This window comes from Ochotona curzoniae, unplaced genomic scaffold, assembly GCF_017591425.1.
Source record: "Ochotona curzoniae isolate NIBS_2020 unplaced genomic scaffold, NIBS_Ocur_1.0 scaffold_3890, whole genome shotgun sequence".
NCBI lineage: Eukaryota > Metazoa > Chordata > Mammalia > Lagomorpha > Ochotonidae > Ochotona > Ochotona curzoniae.
In genome coordinates, this window is record NW_024467115.1 from 17,861,837 (window position 1) to 17,884,661 (window position 22,825).

Sequence of the window (22,825 nt, forward strand, 5' to 3'; positions counted from 1 at the left end):
GGGTTTTGTAAACCTGTGTGGTGTTCATTGTGTTGGAGATTTAGCAGGAAAGTGGTAAGACCAGGCTGTGTATTTAGAAGATGATGCTGTGGTTGTAGGAGAACAGACGATAGGTAAGAGTGGAGGCTAAGAAACCCATTTTCAGTCTTTTGGTGTAAACCAGGCAAAGGAAAGTGGTTACTTGGAGTCCTAGATAGAAAGATTCAGAATATATGAGGATGCTTCAGAAAATTCATGGAATGATAGAATATAAACATAAAACATAGAGGGAGAGGTGGACATGAGCTGCAGTGGCTTAAGTCGCTGTTTTCAATGCCCATATCCCATATTGAAGTGTTTGGTTTGAGTCTCATTTACTTTACCTGCAGTGCAGCTTCCTGCTGATCTTGGGAGAAAGAAGATAAAGGCTCACATACTTGGGTCCCTGTCTTCCACGTGGGAGATCTGCAGGAGTTCTGGTCTCCCTGCTTTGGCCTGGTCTAGTCACAGCAGTTATTAACATTCTTTCTCTGTCTCTCTCTTTTTTAAAAAAAAAAGTGAAAACAAATGAAACTTGTTTAAAAAAATAATACAGAGGGCAGGTGTTTAGCCTAATGGTAGAGACACCAGTTAGGCTTATCAGAACACCTGGGTTTGGTTCCAGGTTCCAGCTTCACAGTAATGTGGGTGCCATGACGCGGCAGTGAGTTCTTATGGGAGACCCATGTTGAATTCTTAGTTCCCAACTTCAGCCTGGCCCAGCCTGACTGTTATGAGTTTTCGGAAGGTGAAGCAGCAGATGGGATCTCTATCAGTGTTCATCTCTCTCTCTCTTTTTTCTCTCTCTTTTTTATTGCCTTTCAAGTAAATAAATGTAAAAAAAAATATTTTAGGTGGACAAATTTTCCATGATTTTTTTCAAAGATGTGTAATGTAAATATTATATTATACGTAAATAGTCAAACCAGCCCATCTAAAAGACAGATATAAAATGATAAATATGTGAGAAGATACTAAAACTTTCATATGATTGAGCCTAACATTATTTAAAATTTTACTTATTATTATTATTATTATTATCATTTTATGATAAGTTCCATAGGCCCTGGGATTTCCCTTACTCCCTCCCCAATTTCCTTCCTCCTCACTGAGTTCCTCTGTATTATTACTGTAGTATAGTTCTTTATATACACTCACATGTCCATCATTGCAGTGGACAATGGCATAAAGTCCAGTATTCTATTGTCAGTATAGAGCACCGTTGTCTGTACAACCTTTCTCTCACTTCTGGTTGAATTAGGTCCCAGGATTAGGGAGACACCAGGTATCATATACAACTAGATTGTTGGTGGTGCTGATCTTGCTGGAATCTGTTGGCCATTAGGTCAGAGGGCCACATGAACCTATTTTGACCCATATGATGCTAAAGTCTGTGTTATTTTTTCCTGTGGGACTAATGCAATGCACTGAGCTCAGTGAGTTCACTCCCAGCTCAGCATATGCACTGTTGTCCCTGCAGTCTTTTTGTTTGTTTCTGTTTGTTTTTTCTCTTTTGCTTTCTTTTTTGTCCCTGCAGTCTTAAAGCCTTTGCCACACTGTACAGAATGGTGCTTGATATGCCAGTACTAGAGTTCTTGATCTGCTGGCCATCAGGTCTGAGGGCTACCGGGACCTATCTTGGGGGGAACATTAGGATGCCACGCTGTTGCAGTTCACTGAGCCAGAAATGAGTGGAACTCTCCCAGTCAGTGCATGCACAGTACTGTCCCATAGCCTTTGCCTCCTTAAACAAAATGGCACCTGATTCAGCTCTAGGAGGTGGAGTGGGCTGTAAAATATACCCTGTTCCTGCACTACCCATCTGGGATCTGCTGCTCTGTCTCTGCTCTTGGTTAAATCAAAAAGACCAGCAGGACAAGCAGTTCTTTGTCTGGGTTCATCTCCTGAGCTCCTGGTGAATGTTCCTTCCCACCTTGTTGGTGGAGTTCCAGCTACAGGTGCAGTTCAAATTGCTGCTCATTGAATACCACTTTGGTATCAGTCACTGCAACACCACACCATTGTGTACGTTGCTTTCCTGTGTCTGTCAGTCTCCAGGTAGCCCTCTGCTGTTGTTCTGTCCTCTCCTATTTCTTGGAGTGTGCCCTCTCTGCGACACACTGGCTAATGTTTCTCCGTCTGTTTGTGTCCTTCCCCTATTCTGCTATCTTAATTCTCCCAAGCCTAACATTTTGAAAATAACAATGGAATTTTTCTTATTTTTGATTTATATAAAAATTAGTAGATTTTACTTTTTCATAATACAGATTTAAAAGCATAGGAGTTCTACCCTCCCCACTTTGTTGTCTCTCCCCCTAACGCCCTCTCCCTTATTATCTTTTCCCCAAATTATTACAGCAGCATATTCATTTACTTCACAGTAATAAGCTTATCTCTCCAACATTTAAAGGTATCATGACAGCAAGTAGAGGAAGGAAGGAAGAAAAAGAGAAAGCAATAATGTGATTGTATGAAGTAAACTAAAATGAAAACGGAAATACTATGATTACTCATGAGTATATATTACTGTTATGCCTCTGTGTATACCAATTACTTCCAAGTATACCAGTCTTAACTCACAGATTACACAGTAGAATTTACTGATGTGTTGGAAGTAGGCTACAAAGGAAACAGAGCTTCTGTAATTTTGATCTAAAGATACACTATACTGTGTTAAGAGTGCAAATAACATTGTATGTAAAAGAGCAATATATGGACCTTGATTTAAAAATACTTTATCGCTGAAAGAGATCATCCAAATCTTCATCAGGTTGTTATCTTTCTGCTGGTAGAGGATCTTGCCCCGGTGTTATTGACTCCTGATCAACCAGGGTGGTGGTTGCTGAAAGTTTGAGTGACTACAATAGTTTTCTTAATAAATGACAGTTAAGGTTCTGCCTCAGTTCACTCTTCCTTTCATGAATGATTTCTCTGTAGCTTGCAGTATTGTTTGATAGCATTTTACCCAATGCAGTCCTCTCAGACCCTGCTGTTTCTTTATCAACTATGTGTAGGTGGGGTTCTGAATCCATTGTTGTCAAGTTCAACTACATGTTCCACTGAAAGAGAACACTTTCTTTGCCCATTCATAAATAGCAGCTCCTCATCCCTTAAAGTTGTATCTTGAGCGTTCAGGATGCACTTCTAATGCTAGTTCTCTTACTGTTTCTTGTTCTTATTAATTATTTATTTTTAATATTGATTGCATAGTTGAAAGGGATGCATACCCATGTGGGCCTCTGATTAGGAATGAGCAGGATTGAGGTGTACAGGAAGGTGGGTGAGATAAATGTTTCAGTTCTTTTACTCCTGTATAGGAAGCTAATTCTTGCTATCAAACTAGATCGGCACCCGGGAAGGGGGGGCGGGTCATTTGTTGATGCATTAGGAGCCCGAATGTGGGACAGAATGTTCTGAGGGTGCTTCTTGAATGCTTGATAGTTCTGAGACATTGTCAGCTTCATTGCATCAGGGTTGAAGGAATCTTCCCAAGGCCTGTTACCTGACCAGGTCCATCTCAGTGCATCCAGAGACCCAGACGCTTGCTGCAAAGCTTGGCCAAGAGACTTATCCAACTGTTCTGCTTTCCATCCTCTGATGAGCCACTTGACATCCTGTGCTGGCTTAGAGGTGCAGGCTGTCATGTCTTTCGTGTGCATCTGTTTGTGTTCTCCACTACATGGATATCAGCAACTCAGGAGGCCTGGTCGCAATATATGTACTCCAAGGTCAGACCACATATCTTGTGGTTTTTCCTGAGGACAGGGTTTGAATCCAGTGGTCTAGTTGGAGAGTCCCCCAAGAAACTTCACTTGGGAAGTCCTCAGACTAGGCTCTTCTGTGTGCCGGTGAGTACAGGGTCAGGTTCAATGTGTCTCCCTCACCAGCCAATACACATATTGGTAAATAAAGCTGCCTGGTAAGAACTGCCTTCAGCCTCATCCCTCATGCAAACCAGGGGTGCTGTGGACTTGCAAAAACTAGCCTACCCGAGGCCCAGCTCTCATGTACCCTGATGGGTGCTGCATCCTAGTCACAATGGTGCCAAATAACTAGTCTTACCCCCAACCCTGATTTTTGTATGTGCCAGTGGGTGCTGTGGCCTAGGCCAGCCCAGTGTATATCTGGTTCTGGCCCTCATATGTTTAGCTTGCCCCCAGACCTGGCCACACACACAGCCTTGCCTGGCTCAGCCTAGCCTCAGCCCTGGTTCTCATGCTCACCAGCAGGAACTGCGGCCTAGTAGGGGAGTTCACCAAGTTGTCCTAGACCTGCTCTTAGCATTAGATCTTGAGCATGTTGGCTGGTGTTGCAGCCCAGTCTGGCATGGTCTGTCCCAGGTCCTGGCACTTGCTGGTGGATGCTGTGGCCAAACCAAGCCAGCCCTCCCCAGCTCCAACCTTTGCATGTGTCACCAGGTGCTGCAGCATAGCTTAGCCCAGCCTTGCCTGCCCCTGGACCTGGTTTTTGCATGTGCTGGCAGGTACCACAGTCTGGCCCAGTTGGTTTTCTCCTAGGGCTGGCTCTTGTGGGTGTTAGTGAGGGCCACAACCTTGGCTAGCCCAGCCCACCAGCAACCCCAGCTTTCGGGCACACTGCTGGTGCTGCAGTCCAGCTGGGAAAATCCCCTGCTGAATCACTCCCAGCCCCAGTTCTCTTGCATGCCAGTGAGTGCTGCAGCTCAGCCTAATGTGGCTCAATCTTGCTCCAACACACCAGCAGGTGCTGCAGCCTAGCTCTGCCTGGCCTGTCCCCTGGCACGTGTGCACTGGCAGGTGATGCAACTTAGCTCAGCTCTCCAGTGTGGGTGAATCCCTTGGCCTGACTCAAACATGCCCCCCAGATTCCCCTTTCTGAACCAGTGATCTCAGCTCCCTCGATTACCTGTGAATGTAATGGCCTGGTGCATGGAAGCCCCCAGAAGTCATTCCACACCTGTCAAGCGTGTCCTTAGTAGCCGCTATTCTGATTGACTCCTGGAGAATCTGGAGCACGTCCCCTGCTCCCCACCCTCCACCATTTCACCATTTCCAGCACCGAGGCAACATGGTTTCACCTGGTAATTTCCCCCCTGCAGTCTGGTTCTCTGATTCTGCCATGTCTGCAGTCACTTTTTCCACTGAAGTATTGAATTCTTCAGTTATCCTTGAGTGTTAGAAACAACTTTTCCTAATTCCCATTAATGTTGGTGCTTTGACCTCCTTCCTTGAGTCACAAATGTCCTGAATGGCATCTAGAAAGGTAATTCTTTCCCTGAAGGGTTTCAATTTACTTTGCCTGAATTCATCAGAGGAATCACTGCCTGTGACAGTTATAACCTTATGGAATGTGTTTCTTAAATTTTATAGGACTTGAAAATCAACTCCTTGATCCATGGGCTGTGGAAGTGATATTGTGTTTTAGCAATGGTGGTATTGCACTCGCTCATCAGCTCTCTCCCCCTGTCATATAATAAATACTGTTTTGTATGTGGAGCAAGGAAAGAGAGGAAGTTAGTGCTGTGGCATAGCAAATACAGTCACTGCCTGCGTTACCAGTATTGCCACATGGACACTGGTTCATGTACTGGCTGCTAAACTGCAGATACTTCTCCTTGCTAATGTGCTTTGGAAGGCAGTGTAGGATGGTCTAAGTCCTTGGGCCCTTGCACGCACACAGGAGACCCAGAAGAAGCTCCTGGTCCCAGGTTTTGGACTGCCCCCAGCTCTGGCCATTCTGGCCTGTGCGGCGTGAATCATTGGATGGAAGTTGTCTCTTCTGTCTCTGCATCTCCCTCTCTCTGTAACTCTACTTTTCAAATAAATAAACAAATATTAAAAATTTTTGGCACAGTAGTTAAGACTCTACCTGAGATGCCTGCATAGAGTGTCTGGTTTGGGGTCAGTTCCAGCTTCTTGTTAATGTGTATTCTGGGAGACTGCAGGTGATGGCTCAGCATTGGTGACTGCCATCCACATGGGGGACTTAGAGTGAATCCTGGGCTCCTAGTTTTGCCCTGGCCAAGCTGCAGCTGTTGTGACTATTTAGGGAGCAAACCGGCAGGTGGAGATCTCTCTTTGTCTCCTTCTATATATGTCTTTCAAGTAAATGCAAATTATTACAGATCAGTGCAATAAAAGTAGTAACATTATTTAAATATTCTGAACATTATCAAAATGTGACGGTCAGTGAATACCATGCAGGTGGAAAACTAGCACCAGTGTATCTGCCTGACAGAATGTGGCCACAAACATTCAGATTGTAAAAAATGCAGTATCTGGGGCTCAGTAATTCAGAATGCATTAAAATGTGTTCATAATTTGGTGGTTTTTACCATAAAATATTGGACTCATTTCAAGAGGAGATGAGGTTCAAGTTCTTGGGTAACCCTTTTGTTTTTCTCTCAGTTGCATTGCATTTCTCACTTACTATGTAGTAGACCCCTCTGTGACACTTACTGCCTTAAAGCAGCAGTTTTATTTGCTCACAGTTCTGTGAACCAGCAGTTTGGGCTCAACCTAGCCTGGCAGTTGTTCTTTTGGTCTCACCTTTGGTCCCTGTTGTGGCTTATCTGAGTCTGGATTCTGGATGATCTTAGATGAGCCCCATTCACGTCTGGTGGGTGATGTTGGTGCTCTTGCATGTGTCTCCAGGGGAGCTCTTGCTTCTGTACTTAGCAGCTCTGTGTCCTCAGGGTGAGAGCCAAACCTTCAAGTCCCCCAGAAGAGAAGACTCGGAGTCCTGTGACATCCTTTGGTTGCAGAGCAGGGCAGGAGACCAGCTCAGATATGGATTGTCAAGTTCATCTCTTGACAGGAGGAGCTGCAAAGAATTTGTAGGCATTTCAGATCAACCACATTAGCCTTTGTGATATGCTTATTGGTTTCAGCCATTATTTTTAAGTTAGGAAAAATCAGCGGCCAAAGAGGAACTGATAAAGATCCCATATGCTGATCATTTCTCACATGGTCCCCATAGCTAAGACCACACCAGGCTAACGTGAGCAGCCAGGGACTCAGTCCGGGTCTCCCACATGGTTGGAAGGGACCCAGTTACTTAGCCAACATGGCTGCTTCCTAGGGTGTGCATTAGTAGGAAGCTGGAATCAGGAGTAGATCCAGGGTTGAAAGCCACAACCCTGTTCTGTTAATGTGTTAATGTGGGATGTGAGCATCCCAGCCAGTGACTCAACAACCATCCCTGGCATTATTTTTTTTACATCTCATATTTATCTGTTATTCTCACAAACAATGGCCAAAAGTACTGATCTCAAGTTAATATAACTTCACCCTTTGTTAATACGTTACTCTCTCAGAAAGTATCTCTCTTACATCTTAGTATCTTTTCCTCTACTTTCTAAACTGCGTTGTCTCTTGTGGTCCTAGCCAGTATAGAACCTTGCTGACGTGACTTTGGGACTCTGTGTCTTAATATAATCTTGATTTTAGAAAAGATTTAAGGTTCTGTAGTCATAAATCTTTTTCTCATTTCAGGCTTCTTAAAGATCTGAAAAATGAAATTGAAAGGCATTCTTACATTATACCGCCTTTCTTCTTGTCAGAATGTAAAAGATCTAGTCTTTAAAGGCTTAAAACTTGACAAATATAATGTCTGGGGTCATTCTCCAAGGATAATTGCTGAGAAATGCTCTGTGATTTCTCTTGTTAACCAGGCTGAAGTTATTTTTCACTTGAGAAAAAGTTTTCTTTGATTTTTTTCTCTCTGATCATGATTTGTCATGGTGTCCTCTCCTTCCCGCCTTCTCCTTGTTATTTCTAAATGGGATATTCTTTTACATTTTATACTTGTGATTCTAGACTTGTGGTGTACCCGTTTGTATGATTAGATTTTCTGTACTAATTTACCATTAGCAGTCCTTACTTAGAGTATCAGTTATGCTGTTTGGAATGCTCCATGAAACTTCCTTTAGTATATAGGCAAACTCCATGTTTGCATATCTGCCCATATTTCTTGTGGGACATAATTATTTCTTCTCTTTCTCTTTTTCTAAGTAGAGATGATCAATTTGTTCTAAGATGTGTGTTTAATAAAATGTATAGATAAAGGTTAATCAAGTTCATCTCATGATGAAATTTGGGAAATTCCATTTGAAAGAAAGAGGAATGATTACTCAAGATCCTATCATTATTGGAAAAAATCTGTGCTAGGCCGTATTGCTATTATTTTCAGTCTTTAAAAAAAAAGAAAAGAAAACTTTAATAGAAATGTAAGATCCACATTGAAGAGTGTACTTATTTACAGTGTGCATATTTTCAGCTCAGTAAGTTACCATGAAGTGGCCATACTTGTATAACTGCCATCCAGATTAAGAGCCAGAATGTTACTAAGATTCCAGAAACTTCTTCCTGCGTATTAGCTCTTCCCTTACCCCAATTTCCAGTCATTTCCAATTCATGTGCATATTTTTTAAAGTTGTGGTTATACTATTGACATAAATTCACCTTCTGGGACTCCCAACATGCTCAGGAAATGTCATCCATAAGAATAACTGTCTTGGTTCATCCATACTGGGAATGAAAAACTACTATAAAGACTTCTGAAAATTAAAAAAAAAAGCTTGTGTATTTTAAAAACATTTATTTATTTTATTGAAAGATCAGATTTACAGAGAGAAGGAGATACAGAAAGAAAGGTCTTCTGTCCACTGGTTCACTCCCCAAGTGGCCACAGCTGTTGGAGCTGAGCCGATCCAAAGCCAGGAACCAGGAGCTTTTTCTAGGTCTCCCATTGGGGTGTAGGGTCCCAAGGCTTTGGGCCGTCCTCAACTGATTTCCCAGACCTCAAGCAGGGAGCTGGAATGGAAGTGGAGCCACCAAAACATGAATCGGTGGGATCTTGTCACATGCCAGGCAAGGATTTAGCCACTAGGCCATTGCGCAGGGTCCAATTTTGTGTATTTTTGTTTTGTTTCAGTAGGTGGTGCTGAAAGTTGGTGTAACTCTCAGTTGCTTGAAGTTCTTCAAGTGTTTTTTAAAATTATCTCTTTTGTTACTAAAATAATGAATATTACTTAAAAATTCAGTATACAATTTGATTCAAATCCCTATTCCTACAATTCCAGACTCAAAGATTATCAACCTGGGGTGGGTGTTGTAGTGCAGTGGTTAAGATGCCACCTAGGACACTGCATGCCATAAACCCTGATGGTTTTCTTGGCTCTTGCCTTTGGCCTGGCTTAGCCCCTGATGATGTGATCACTTGGGAAGCGAATCAGCTGATGGAAAATCTCTCTCTTGCTCTGCCTTTTATTTTTTATTTATTTATTTTTTATTTTGACATTCTTTACATAGTTAATTAGGGTAACAAGGTTCAAGGGCTACAGGAAAGTGGGTAAGACTATTATTTTTTCCATATTGTTTCCTTCATGTTCAAAGGGGGGTATTAAGGGAAAAGGCCCACCCAATTTCCCACCATCCCCAGGTCCTGGATGTAGGGCAGGCTCCGAGGTTCTTGCTCAAGTGGTTTTGATATTTCAACAGTTATGAATCGCTGCCCATGTTGCCACTCCAAGCACTATGAGGTCCTTGAAGAATCCACTGATTGACATAATCCATCATAGCTGAGATGGTTGGTTGACTTGTTCTGTCTTCTCTCTTTTCTTGGTTAGGGTTCTGAGTCCAGCATTTTGATTGGGGAGATCTCCAAAGAAACTTTGTCTAAGGTGTTCTCAAACTAGGTTCTTGTATGTACTAGTAACTACAGGGCCCAGCACAGTCCATTGCCCCGATGCGCTGGTGGTTACAATTGCTGGTTTGGTTCTGTTTCCAGCCCCAACTTCCACTGGAACCAGTGGGTGTTGCAGTCCAGCCTGGTTCTGCTCAGCACATACTCGGCCCTCACATAAACCAGTGGGAGCTGCAGCCTGGTTGGAGCGACCCACAATAACTCACACCAGGCCCGCCACCCTACCCTGGTTTGCCAGTATGTGTAGCAGTAGTCCAGTCTCTCCCACTCTCCATTCTGCTCTCATACATGTCGAGGGTATTAAAGCTTCATTCCATCTAAACAGCTCAACTATCCAGCCCACACAGATGCTGTTGGATGTCTGTCTAGCCACCCCAGCCCCTGTCCTGGTTTTCATGCCCTCCCATGGAAGTGGTAACCCAAGAAGGAGGAGCCCATTATTTCCCTCCCAGGTCTTTCCCACTCCCAGATTATGCACAACCCAGGTAGTTCTGAGGTTTGACTTGACAGAACGAGCCCCCAGAGCCAGCTTTCTGCCAGCTGATGCTGTGGCTAAGCCCAAACAACCCTCACCCACTCTAATTTTGTTTGCACCAATAGGAATAATCAGCCCAGCCTGGCTTTTCCCTGATCTGGTACACATGAGGCGCACAAGTGTTGTAAACTGCTTAGTCTGGTCTGTCCCCCAACCTAACTCATGCTCTCCAGTGGGAGTAGTTGTACAGCAGGGGAACCACCGCTCTTCCCCCACCCCACCCCCCCGCCGTATTCCCTCTGCTGGCTCAGCCCCTTCCCTTCCTGGTTCTCACGTGTGCTGGTTGGGCGCTGCGGTCAAATCTGGTATAGACAACCTCAGCTTGGCATTCCGTATTGTGCACTAATTTTGGTTGCCACCGAACCCGGCTCGACCCACACTCTGTTCTGGTGCTTGGATTTGCCAGTGGATGACTTGAACTGATTCAGCCTGGTCTGCCCCTGACCCATGCCAAATCTATGCCAGTGGGACACTTTCCATGGCCTGTTCTGGGCTGTTTCCTATCCTGTTTCTTATGCTTTCCTGCCGGGTCTGTGTCCTGCTAGAGGAGTTGCCCAGGCTCCTCCATCAGAACCTCTCCCGATGCCAGATTTTGTGCATACAAGAGGGTCCATGAGCCAGCTCTACTCATTCCACCTCCTGTCTTAGCAGGAACAGTTTCTTTTCCTGACTGGCCTTCAACCCAATTTGGTCTTGCTGTTGGATGTTTCAGCCCAGCCATTGCTCGTCCATACCCACATATGGCTCACACATGGCTCAGTAGGGGTTGAGACCTAGCCTAGTCCACCGCACATCTATCCCAGTCCTCCATGACACCAGAGGTTGTTGGGGTCTGACACGGTTTGGTGCCAGTCCACACTTGTGCCAAGGGAGACTACAGCCATTTCCAGATCAGAATGCAGCCCCCAATCCAGGTCACATACCCCTTGGTGGGAACCTCAACCTAGCTAGTGTTTTTGCCTTAGCTTCCCAGCCTGGCCTGTTCCCAGCCATAGATCACTCACATGCCAGTGGTTGCTCTGCTCAGCTTGGCACAGCCCCTCACCTGTCCTGACCTCTGCCTTAGACGCTGTGGCTCAGCGTTCCTGGCTCATGCAGACCAGGAAGTACAAGAGCCTAGCTCGGCATGACCTGTGCTCCGTCCTGGTCTCTAGTTTTGCTTATGGGCTAAGGTTTGCTCAGTCCTGCCCGGTCCATCCTGTTCCATTAACAATTGACAACATTAGCCAGCTGTTGGAGCTACTTTTCCCAGCTTGTCCGACCCCCAGGTCTGGACCACATGTTCACCAGCTGGAGCTATGACTCGCCAAGGGAGTTTCCCAAGTTCCTCCACTTAATCCACTCCCAGACCCAGTTCTCATACATGCCATTGGGTTTAGGCCAGGTTCCGGCGCAGTCTGGCCTTCCATTTAGCCTTGAATGAGCTGGTGAACGTTGCATCCTGGCCCACCCCCACACCCTAATCAGGATGCACATTCGGGTGCTGCTGCCTTGACCAGTCCAGACTGTTGTCGGTTCCTTTACCTGTGATTGATGGCAGGCTCCTTGGTCACACCTAGCTTAGACCATCACCACCCCAACTTTTGAGCTAACCAGTGGGGCTAGAATTTCCCCAGGGTTTGGCCCACACATCCCCCACAGAATCTACCCCTGGTTATGGTTCTTGAGTGCTGGTTAATGTAATGGCTTGCTTAATGTGCCCCTCTCCTGATCCATCATCGGTCAGGTAACATGATATGATTCTAATAGACAAGCCCCAAGCCATAGCTTCTGCATGGACTGGTATTTGGTGGTCAGCATTGTTCAGTGATAACAAGTTCTACAAAGGAAGAGTTACTGTCATTGGGAATCTTTACAAATTCTTCATGTCCTAGAAGTATAGTGGGTTCAACCTGGAGCTACCTAAGCAGGGATTCAAAGAACCAAAACCCCAGAGCTCCCCAGCCAGGCAGCCAGCAGGCAGAGCCTGGCACCAAGTGGCTCACTGGCCACCTGGGGACAGATCACCACATGCACATGGTGGCTGTTGTCTGGGATCCAGGCATGAGACTCCCTATCCTGAGAGCCACCAGCAGCCAGGAGGCTGCTGGAAGTTTAAACTCCCAGGCTCAAGTTCGTGCCCCTCCCCAATCCCATTCACCGCCCAATGAGGGCGGAGGGTGGTCCCGGACCTTCCCAGTCACAGAGACCTCCCCCCTCGGTGTACTCACCCCTAAGGGAGCAGCCCCCAGAGCCCAGGCAGGCCCGGGGACAGTTCACCACGTGCACGTGGTGGCTGTCGTCTGGGATCCAGGCATGAGACGCCCTGTCCTGAGACCCCTTGCTCTGCCTTTTAAATAAGTATAAATAAACAAACTTTGAAGGTTGATAGTAGGTCATAATTCTTATGTGAGATTGAAAACTGAGTTTTAGAATGGGGCTCGCGTTGTTGATAGTCTGGATAGCTGTGTCCAGTGCATTCTTGATCTTACATGGTATTTTCCACGTCTGTTAGAGCAGACAAGCTGTAGAGTTGAAAAGAACATATCCCAGAAGCATTCAGTGTCCTCAGGCATTAGTCTCTGCCGTTTCCTCTCGCTGCTTTAGTAATTGTGTAATTTTTTAGCTGAAAGTTATATAACAAGAGCCTGTTGTTTTCCCCAAGCCCTAAACATTGGCCAGGCCCAGGTCTGTAGGATCTCAGTGCACTCCTAGGGTGGACGGGGACAACCTGCGCTCCCGGCCTCTGCACTCACACAGTCCTGGTAAGGGCAGCTTCCTGGCACCTTGGCTACCCTCGCCTCTGCCTTCTGTTGCTGAAGCCCCTACTCTCTTGTTCGTTTTCCCTCTTTTGTCTGGAGAGGATTGCTTTAAAATCCAGGCAAGTATACTGACCCAGCACACTGCAAATTATTTTTATATTTGAAGAAATTTATTTTTCTTTTCATGTGCTTCAAAGGTAGAACAGGAGAGTGGGGTGGGGAGGATTGCTAGATACACATACACACATGCACATATGCATACATGCCAAGATTTTCATCCCCTGATATGGGCTTATTCCCCAGTAGGCCACAGCAGTTAGGATTGGATCAGGCTGAGCCAGGAGGCTGGAACTCTATCCATATTTCTTACATGGGTGGCAGGGACCCAAGTACTTGAGCTGTCATCTGCTGCCTGCTTCCCAGGGGGCTTTAGCAAGGGACTGGATGGGAAGGAGGGTAGTCAGGATTCAGGTGGGACCTTCAGTGTGTGATGTGGCTGTCCCAAGTAGCAGTTTGCCCTGCTGTACTGCCACACCTTCCCCAAATTACTTTTGAAAGTTCTTTTCAGTTGGGCTCTTTGTATGACAGTTTTAATCAGCTCTTTAAGGTATCTTTTCTCAACTCTTTTCAGGGTCAATGTCTAGGGATTTGACTTTCTGCCCAGCTATACCATGGAGTTCCTAGGAGTGGGCATCTCCTCTCTTTCACCTCAAAATCTGTTCCATCTTTGTTTCTGTTTCTTCCAGGGGTTCTTAATTTTTTTCACTGGCTTTCTCAGGCAGGCCTTCACTTCCCTAGCTAGCTGCATTGGAAGCAGGGGAACTCAACAAGGCATTTTGATGTGGGATCCAGGTATTTGAAGAACTTCAGTGTCTGGCGCAATGTGCTTAAAGTTAAAAATATTGATTACACTGCATCAAAGCAAAAATTAATAATAGAACTTATATGAGCTCTTACTTTACTAGTTATTCACTACCCTAGCAAAACAGCAGCTGAAGAACAGTATGAATACTGTTTCTCTTCGAATCTTACATTACATAAAGAAATTCAATTTGATAATTTTTCACATAATGCTTGTTGATTCTGAGTTTTGATGAGAAGATTTGCATTTTGGTCACAGGATAAAGCAGACTAATAGGGGAGTTTGAGATGAAATGTATCACAGTGGGGCTCGGAGGGCGGGAATACATTTTCCACTTGAATCAGAGGCCCAGCCTGGAGGCTGTTGCCCTTCAGTGTCTACATGCACACTTGCACTGTAGGGGAAGAGGGTTAACCATGACAGGCCTTGGCAGTCAGCCTTCAAGAAGCCCTGGAGGGGGTTCAGGGAAATCTGTTATAGGATTGCTGAGTTGCCTCAGATGATTTATAATGGAGTTCAGTTGCCTTCAAGCTGAAACTTTTGAGTTCTTCATTTAGTCTTATTGATCCCACTGCCTACAACATTCCCCTGCCTCCACTGTGCCTGGATCCCACAAACAACAGGGCAGGCACCCTGGTCAAGGCAGGCAGTGCCTTATCAGAAGCACACACTGGCCTCAGCTGTTCTTGGAATGTAAAATTTTTACATTCCTGGCTTAGAGATTCAGCATGGCCCTGCCATAGCTGTTGTAGCCATTTGGGGTGTGAACCAGGAGATGGAAGATCGCTGGCACTTGCTTTCTCTGTCTTCCTCCTTCTCTATGAAGAAACATTTTGCTGCATAACAGCGGCTTCAGATTCCAACTGTGTGTTAGTTCTAAGAGGTTGTGATACTCAGCTGCAGAGTGCTCTGAATCACTGTGTTTAGGGTCAGGGATTGAGAATATGAAGGAAATTGCAGATTGTCTCTCCTCTTTTCCTGCAGTGTGTACATAGGCAAATGCTGCATTTATGGACTTCAGGAAGGTGTTCTGTGACACTGGGTTAGGGAACCCTGGCTGGGTACCAGCCCTGAGCAGTGCTGGTGGTACTGACCACAGAGCCACACTCAGGGCACAAGGCTGTAGGGAGGAGCCAGCCCACTTGTCTTGGCCTCCAGATGATTCACGGCTTGACTTGAAATGCCTCTGGGAGACTGCAGCTTATTCTTTTGACCCATTTGGAGTTTGGTTTTCTTTTCTTTCAATACACACATAAAATTGTTACTGCAAAATCATTTTCTTGGCATTGAATGATAATTTGTAATGGAATCATATTATATATTTCTTTTACAATTAAGTACTTGGAACTTGGAAGCATTTTTATGTCCTCTGATAAACTGGTAAATTAATTCTATCTACCTTAGATTATTAACTGCCTTTAATTTTTTTTTAAGATTTTTTTTTATATAAAAGGCAAAGGAAGACAAAGAAGAAGGGAGAAAGGAGAGAGAGCGAGAGAAAGATTGTTCTGTCCCCTAATTGATTCCCAAGGGCTAGGCCAGGTTAGGCTCAACTCAACAGCTTCATCCGGATCTCTCGCAGTACTGAAGAGCTGGATTGGCAGTAAAGCCAGTGAGACTGAAACCAGTTCATGTACAAGCTTATAGCAGTTATTCTCAGCTTTTTAAATTTGTGTTTATTTTTCAAAAATTTAGTTGAAGGGCTGAGTGACAGAGAATAAGATCTTCCATCCACTGGTTCTCTCCCCAGATGTTTGTAAGGACCACAGCTAGGCTATGCCAAAGCCAGGAGCCTGGAACTCCATCTGGATCTCACCCACGCGTGGCAGGGGTCCAAGCATTCAGGCCGTGTTCTGCTGTCTTCCAGGGCACACTAGCAGGGAGTTGAATCAGAAGAGTAGTAGCTGGGATGGAGGTGGACTGAAAGAAAGGAATGCTGGTGTTGTAAACTGCAGTTTAACCCACTTCACTGCAGTTCTGGTACCTCTGCCTATTTCTTTCCAATGTCATGATATTCACCTTTTGCCCATTCTAGAATATCTGTTTTTCAGTACAGCGGTGTTTTGTTAATCACCATTACATCCTATAAAAAAGTGATTTCTTTTTTATGCTGCATAGAAAAAATGGTTACTTCTGTTTGTGTGTGTTACCACATAAGATGATCATTTTTATTTTTATTGGATTGACAGATATACACAGAGGAGAGACAGAGAGGAAGATCTTCCATCTGATGATTCACTCCCCAAGTGGCCACAATGGCCAGAGCTGAGCCAATCTGAATCCAGGAGCCAGGAGCCTCCTCTGGGACTCCCAAGTGGGTGCAGGGTTGCAAGGCTTTGGGTCGTCCTCGACTGCTTTCTCAGGCCACAAGCAGGGAGCTGGATGGGAAGCAGGACTGCTGGAATTAGAACTGGCACCCGTATGAGATCCCAGCACATGCAATGCGAGAACTTTAGCCACTAGACTACTGCAAGATGATAATTTTTAAAAGGGTAATCAAGGTTCTTCACCTGTGTCAAGGATTTTATTTAATTCATGTAAGAATCTGTAGCCAAAAATCTTAACAGACACACATGTGGATTGTCAAAAAGTTTATGGAACCATGAATTTAATTTTTTTGTTGTTGTTCAAAATAAATGTATCATGGGCCTGGTGCAGTGATCTAGTGACTAAATCCTTGTCTTGCATGCGTCTGTATCCCATATAGGCGCAGTTCAAGTTCTGGCTGCTCCACTTCCCATCCAGCTCCCTGCTTGTGGCCTGGGAAAGCAGTCGAGGATAGCCCCAAAGCCTTGGGACCCTGCACCCACATGGGAGACCCAGAGAAGGCTCCGAGCTTCAGATCAGCTTAGCTGCAGCTATTGCAGCCACTTGGAGAGTGAACCAGTGGATGGAAGATCTTTCTCTCTGTCTCTTTCTATCTTTGTAAATCTGACTTTCTAATAAAAATAAATCTTTTAAAAAGTAAGTAAATAGGGCCCAGCACGATAGCATAGCAGCTGAAGTCCTAGGATTGAATTCACCAGGATTCCGTATGGGCTCCAGTTCTAACCCCGGCAGCTCCACTTCCCAACCCTGCTTGTGACCTGGGAAAGCAGTTGAGGATGGTTCAAAGCTTTGGGACCCTGCCACCCATGTGGGAAACCTGGAAGAAGCTCCTGGCTCCTGGCTTTGGATTGGCTCAGCTCCAGCCATTCCATCTGCTTGGAGAGTGAACCACTGGACAGAAGATCTTCCTCTCTGTATATCTGACTTTCCAATATAAATAAATAAATCTTTAAAACAAAAAAGGTAAGTAAATAAATCTTAACATTTAAAAATTTTATGTTGATTTTTTAAAATCAGTTTATGGTTTTATTTTTTAATTTAAAGTTAAATGGACAAAACTGCAATCACTGATTCACTCCCCAAATAACGTGCAGCAGCTGGAAGCTGGGTCAAAGCAGGGGTCCATGAACTCAGTCTGGGTTTCCCACATGGAAGGCCCCAACTGCTTCCTTTCTGGGACAGTTAGTAAGAAGCCCTCACTGAAGCAGAGGAGCCAGGATTTGAACCAGGAACTATGACATGGGAAACAGGCCTCCCGAGTAGCATCTTAATAGATGTGCCAAAAGCCCATCCCAGATTTATCTTTTATTTGAGTTTCTTCATACACTACTCAGAGTACTCTCACATAGGGAATCACTGAATACCAGAATTAATGTACTAATTGGTGCAAAATTGGGGCATCCGTTGAGACTCCACAGGGCAGCATTCATTGGCTACTTTTATGAATGAAAAACATATGTGTGGCTCTCAGTTTTCTATAATTTACAGATTGTAAAATATTCCAGTGAAAGGCACAGATTCAGGTAACTCATCTGGAATGGCTCCATAACTTTTTCCTCTAGTTCAGTCCTCCAACATTTTTCTGAAAGCAAGGTCATGGGCAAAGAATCTTCATATAGGGAACTCAGTGTGAAAAGAGGGGATCTTAGGTTTGTGGAAAAGGAGGTATTTTATCATGTATTTCATTCTCTGTCCAGACAATTCTACATGGCTAGGAGTATGTTTCTGGAAACGGGAGGGATGGCTTTCGTCATGAGGAAGCAGGATGGGGGTTAGGGAAGAATGAATGGGCTCTCTTCCTGTAAAGTCACTTCTTTCATGCTGTCTGCTTTATTTTGTCTCTGTTAGAAAAGTCTTAATGTCTTTTCAACTCATCTCAGAGTGGGGACTGTGGAGGACATTAAGAGCCCTGTGTTTACTCTCAGTCCTGGAATTAAGGGGCATGCCCTGTCACCAGAGGCCACTGGGTCAGGCAAGGTAGTTAATGAAACCATGCCCCCTCACCATAGAACACCCTGGCGCAAACTTTGTTCCTGACCAGAAATTTTTCACAAGCCTCTTGGTTAGTTTATTAAGTGCTCTTTTCTTTGTTATCTTCTTGGTTTTTATCGTAAGCTTTAAATTTATGGAACAAGATGTGGTTTAATTAACTAATGGAGAAATATCATTACTATTTGCATTAATTTGAATCAACCTATTCGTGACTTTGTATCACTGCACTTCTAGGTCTTGTGTTACCAATTAAGTGTAGATTGATGAACTATGCTGATTCTGTGGCCTTGACATTTATCAGCTGTTCTGAATCCTGAGTAAATAAGAAGCTGGAGACTGCTGAACAAGGATTCGGAAATGTCAATTTTAAGATACCTTGCATTGGAAAGAAGCCGAAGTCTTGTTTCTCTGGTTCTCTTCTCCAAAGTAGTTGATGCTGAACATACTAAAGGGCTTAGTGTGTGAAAAAGTACAGACAGCTGAGTCAGGTAAATTACTATAGTAATCTTTGTGTCCCGTGGGATAACAACTCTGAAGTGGAAGGGTAGGCAGATAATGATCAGGAGTTTGCCTTTGCAATACACTGTTTTTAGTGGTTCCCTAAACAAGGTTAGAGTTGGGTTGCAGATGTACCGCTCCAGCTTCAGGGGCCAGAGAGCCAGTGTGAATGCCACAGCATCTGCATGTCTTCCAGACACTGCCCCACGTGGTACTGCACTCTAGTGTCTTTCTGAAGTCTCTGTGAGGGCGCTTTACATGTTCAGGGTTGAATGGATCGTTTTCTGAAGGCAAGACCTACAATGTAGCTTCCTCTCTGCTGAGCAGTGTGTGTTCGCAGTCCCAGAAGGCATCGTTCCAGTGCCTGTCTCAGGAATCTTGTAACTCTCAGGCTGAGTAGGAGAGAGGAGATTCCCTTAAATGTATCTTAAAAAGAGAAAAAGAATAAACCTTTTATCAAAAACTTACCCTTGTGGCTTTTCTAGTTAAATTGCATTTGCTAGTGGATGCTCTGCATTCTAAATGGCTTTGGCATTTGCAACCCATTTGGAATTACTGCCCATCTACATATGATTCCTTGTTTCTGTTTCACAGGTGGCTGACTGTTCTTGGGATGAAACAATAAAGATCTATGATCCTGCTTGTCTTGCTGCTCCTGCTTGAGATCTGCTGTGGTCAGAATCAGAGGTTGCCTGAAGACTGCGTAAAAGCAAATCAATGAACTCGGGACAACGCGGCTGTCATGCTTTGGCAAATGCCATTCAGATTTCAGCTTTTTCAGATTTACCCTGCAGTCTGTTCTGAGGCAGCTGACAAAGACTTTGGCTCATCTAGGCCTGGTATATAAGCCATATTTCTAAAAATCCTATGGAAAAATTGATATTATAATGTCTATTAAAATGTAACAAATGTTGTGAAATGGACTAAAGTATGAGAGATCAGTAGTATATATTGATAGTTACATATTTAATTCTTATGTCACTTTTGATGAAAAAAATATAAATCACTGCTGTTGAAATCAAAATAAACTACGTCTCTTGATAATTTATCACTCATGATATCCTCAATTAGATTGTTCCAGCATGTGTGTATTTGACTGCAGGACTACCTGTCCAGAGGTAGTTGTCAGAGCTGTAATCAACATGTCATGTGTTCATCTATTGAGCAGTTATCTGTTGGACATTTACTGTGTGCCTGGCAGACTCAGTTTCTCTCTAGGACTGGTGCCATGCTTTCAGAACATGAACTGCTCTGAGTTAAGAGCTTCCTTTAGTACACATTTTTGCATGCTGTGTTAGGTATTTGTTATGACACACTGTTTCCATTTTTCTGCTATGAGAAAATTTTAAAACTGTTTATTGAATAAAGTCTTAGGTCTTGCTAAAGCTTCCAGCTATTGTTGCTCTTGAAGCTAGTCTTAAGTAATGCCATAAGCTTCCTGGCTACCTCCTCGAGTCTCCTAGAAAAATCTCTAGATATACATGTATGTCTTAAAGAATTACTTATTTGAAAGGCAGAGTAATGGGAGGAATAGAGTAATGAGTAGAGAAGAGAGAAAAAAGAGCAAGACAGAGAGAAATATCTTTTCTCTCCCAAATATTCACTCCCCAAATAGCTGCAACAGTGCAACAGCTGGGGCTGAGCCAGACTGAATCCAGGAGCCAGGAACTAGTTCTGGGTCTCATAAGTGGGTGGCAGCATATCAAGTGCTTGAACTGCCCGCCAGCTGCTTTAGCAGGGGCCTAGATCAGCAGCAGTGTAGCTGGGACTCAAACCAGCTGTATGGGATGTGGGCATGCCAAGCAGCGGCGTAACTCATTGGACCACAGTGCTTGCTATATCTTTATATAATATTAAGACATGTTATAAATGATGAAAATGAGAATTCAATTTTAAGTTTTTGAAAATGTTGAAGAACGAAATATGCTTGTAATAGTGAAAATAAATGTCTGTTATATATATATATTTGTTCACTTCAGAAAAAAGTTTAAACTGTGTCTTTACAAAATTGAGACAGAATAAATTAAAAAAAAAAATAAAGTGGAGTAAAAAATGGACCTAAAAATATGAAGTTATACTGACTGGGCCAACAATTTGCAACTTAAGGTTTCCAGCTACAGACTCTGTCCCTGTGCCAGGAAGGCCTTATTGCTACATTGGCATATAGAAGGTACTTGATACATTTTGTTATAGAATAGGTAATCTCAGGGAAAGTAAAGCTCTTGCTGGTTCTTAGATCAGCAATAATTATTTTTGAAAGACCCCATAAAAGTGCACTGCTTAACATAAGTGGCTTGTAATATACACAGTGCTCAGCCAATCCTAAGAGTTGTCACCATTGTGGGTTTCATGGAGCTTTTGGGTTTTGTGTTTTTGTTGTTGTTTTTTATTTTGTTTTTTTTTTCTCTCTCTTCCTGTAAACAAATGGCATCACACTGAGATTTGATTAAAAAATGAGCAGTTTCAGGCTGGTGGTTCTTCAAATCCACATAGTTTACAGTCCATCCTTTAAAATACTCTGGGTCATATTTACAATGAAAATGAAGCAATGAGTTATTCTTCTCTTAGAGTGCAAGAGATTTTATCAACAAAACAGTCTACCATGTATCTTTTTAAAACCAAAACTTGTGATTTAAAAACTGACGTCTCCCTTAATTTCTATTTCAAGACTATGTCAAAGATGTTATAGATATTTAAAGCCCTGACTGTGTATGTATTTGAAAAGTAGATAAGGAGCTTGAGTCAAATGTTTAAAACGGCTTGGGCCAGGCCAGGCCAAAGCCAGCAACCCTGAACTCAATCCATGGCTCCTACATGGGTGACAGGGCCTCGAGTACTCCAGCCCTTGCCTGCTGCTCCCAGGGTGTGCACTAGTAGGAAGCTGAATTGAGACAGAGCTGGGACTTGAACCTAGGCAGTCTGATAAGAGGCAGACCTCCCAAGCAACTTCCTGTTATACCATGTCAGACCAATGCCCTGTAACTCAAGGCCTTAGAAATATGAGTGTAGTTGAGTGCTCATACTCAAGATAGTATTAAAAAACCAGAAGAAAGCAAGTTGGATTTTCTCCTGAAAGAAAATGCAGGTGTTTGAGTCCTTGGTAGCTCCCAAGCTAAACAACTTGAGAGGAAAAGTCATTCCTTCTAGGATGGCAAAAGCAGTGTTTGCTAGCTTCTGAGCCCTGCACTTTCATACTGTCTGCCTCCCCAGTGACAGAACACAGGAAACAGTGTGGGGAGGAAGAGAACAACTCCCAGACTCGGATCTGTCATCGGGGCACGGTGTTTCTTTATATATATAAAGCATATATATATATATGCTGTCCTCTTTGATCTTGGTCACATCCCTGCAAGGTAGCCCTCCCTGCTTTCCGGACAAGGAAGCTGGAGATCTCAGGAGTCATAATAGGCAGGAAGTACTGAAGCTAAAATGAAAGTCTGAAATGACTGAATCCAGCCGCTCACTGGTCCTGCTACATGGCCTGTTTTTCTTAGGAGTAACAGAAAAATTAGCCCATGGAGGAGAAGTCCAATGTGGAACTCCCAGGTAATGAGATCTTGGTTATTCCTGATAGCACTGACACAATTGCCTTTGCAAGTGCTAAGACACTGAACCTGGCTCTGGGTGCTGCTTCTAAGGGCCAGCCTGCCCCAGAAGAGCCGGGCTGGGATCCAGCTGTCCCTTCTGCATTTGGCCTTTCTGTACTGGATATCTTAGCAATAACAGTACTCTTCCAAAAATGAGCTCTCATGAATTTGTTATTTAACAGGCTTTTCCTTGGAAGTGCTAATCCACTGTCATTTACTTCTATGTACACTGAATACTCCCAAATCCGTTATCTCCTGCCTTGCCCACTCAGGTCTCCCACTAACCTCTACTCTCATTTTTTTCCAGGCAAACTCAGTGTTGCTCACTAAACTGGCTTCTCTTCCTTCCAGCGCCTTAGCATTTGTTGCCAATAAAGCATCTAGTTCAAAAGCTGGTGTAGGTCCTCAATGCCAGTTCTTACTATTCTCTGCCTTACACCTCTCCAGCCACACAAGTCAAATGAATCACTCAGTCCAACCACCCTACCTTGGGTCAGGCCACAACTAGCCTCTCCATGGACAGTTCCAGCAGCTTCTTAAGTGGTGTATCTGTTTCCAGTTCTGTACCCTCAGCCATCAT

At 44.0% G+C, this 22,825-nt stretch overlaps 1 protein-coding gene across 2 annotated transcripts in view; it reads left to right on the top strand.

The window, feature by feature from the left end:
• The window catches only part of PEX7 (peroxisomal biogenesis factor 7), a 77,633-nt gene extending 57,767 nt beyond the window's left edge, over positions 1-19,866 (top strand). For both annotated transcript variants that reach the window (XM_040965170.1, XM_040965171.1), the window contains one exon: positions 19,253-19,866. In XM_040965170.1, coding sequence (XP_040821104.1) covers positions 19,253-19,321 — 69 coding nt within the window. In that variant the 3' untranslated portion in view covers positions 19,322-19,866. The remainder of the gene's footprint in view (positions 1-19,252) is intronic.
• Positions 19,867-22,825: the final 2,959 nt, after the last annotated feature.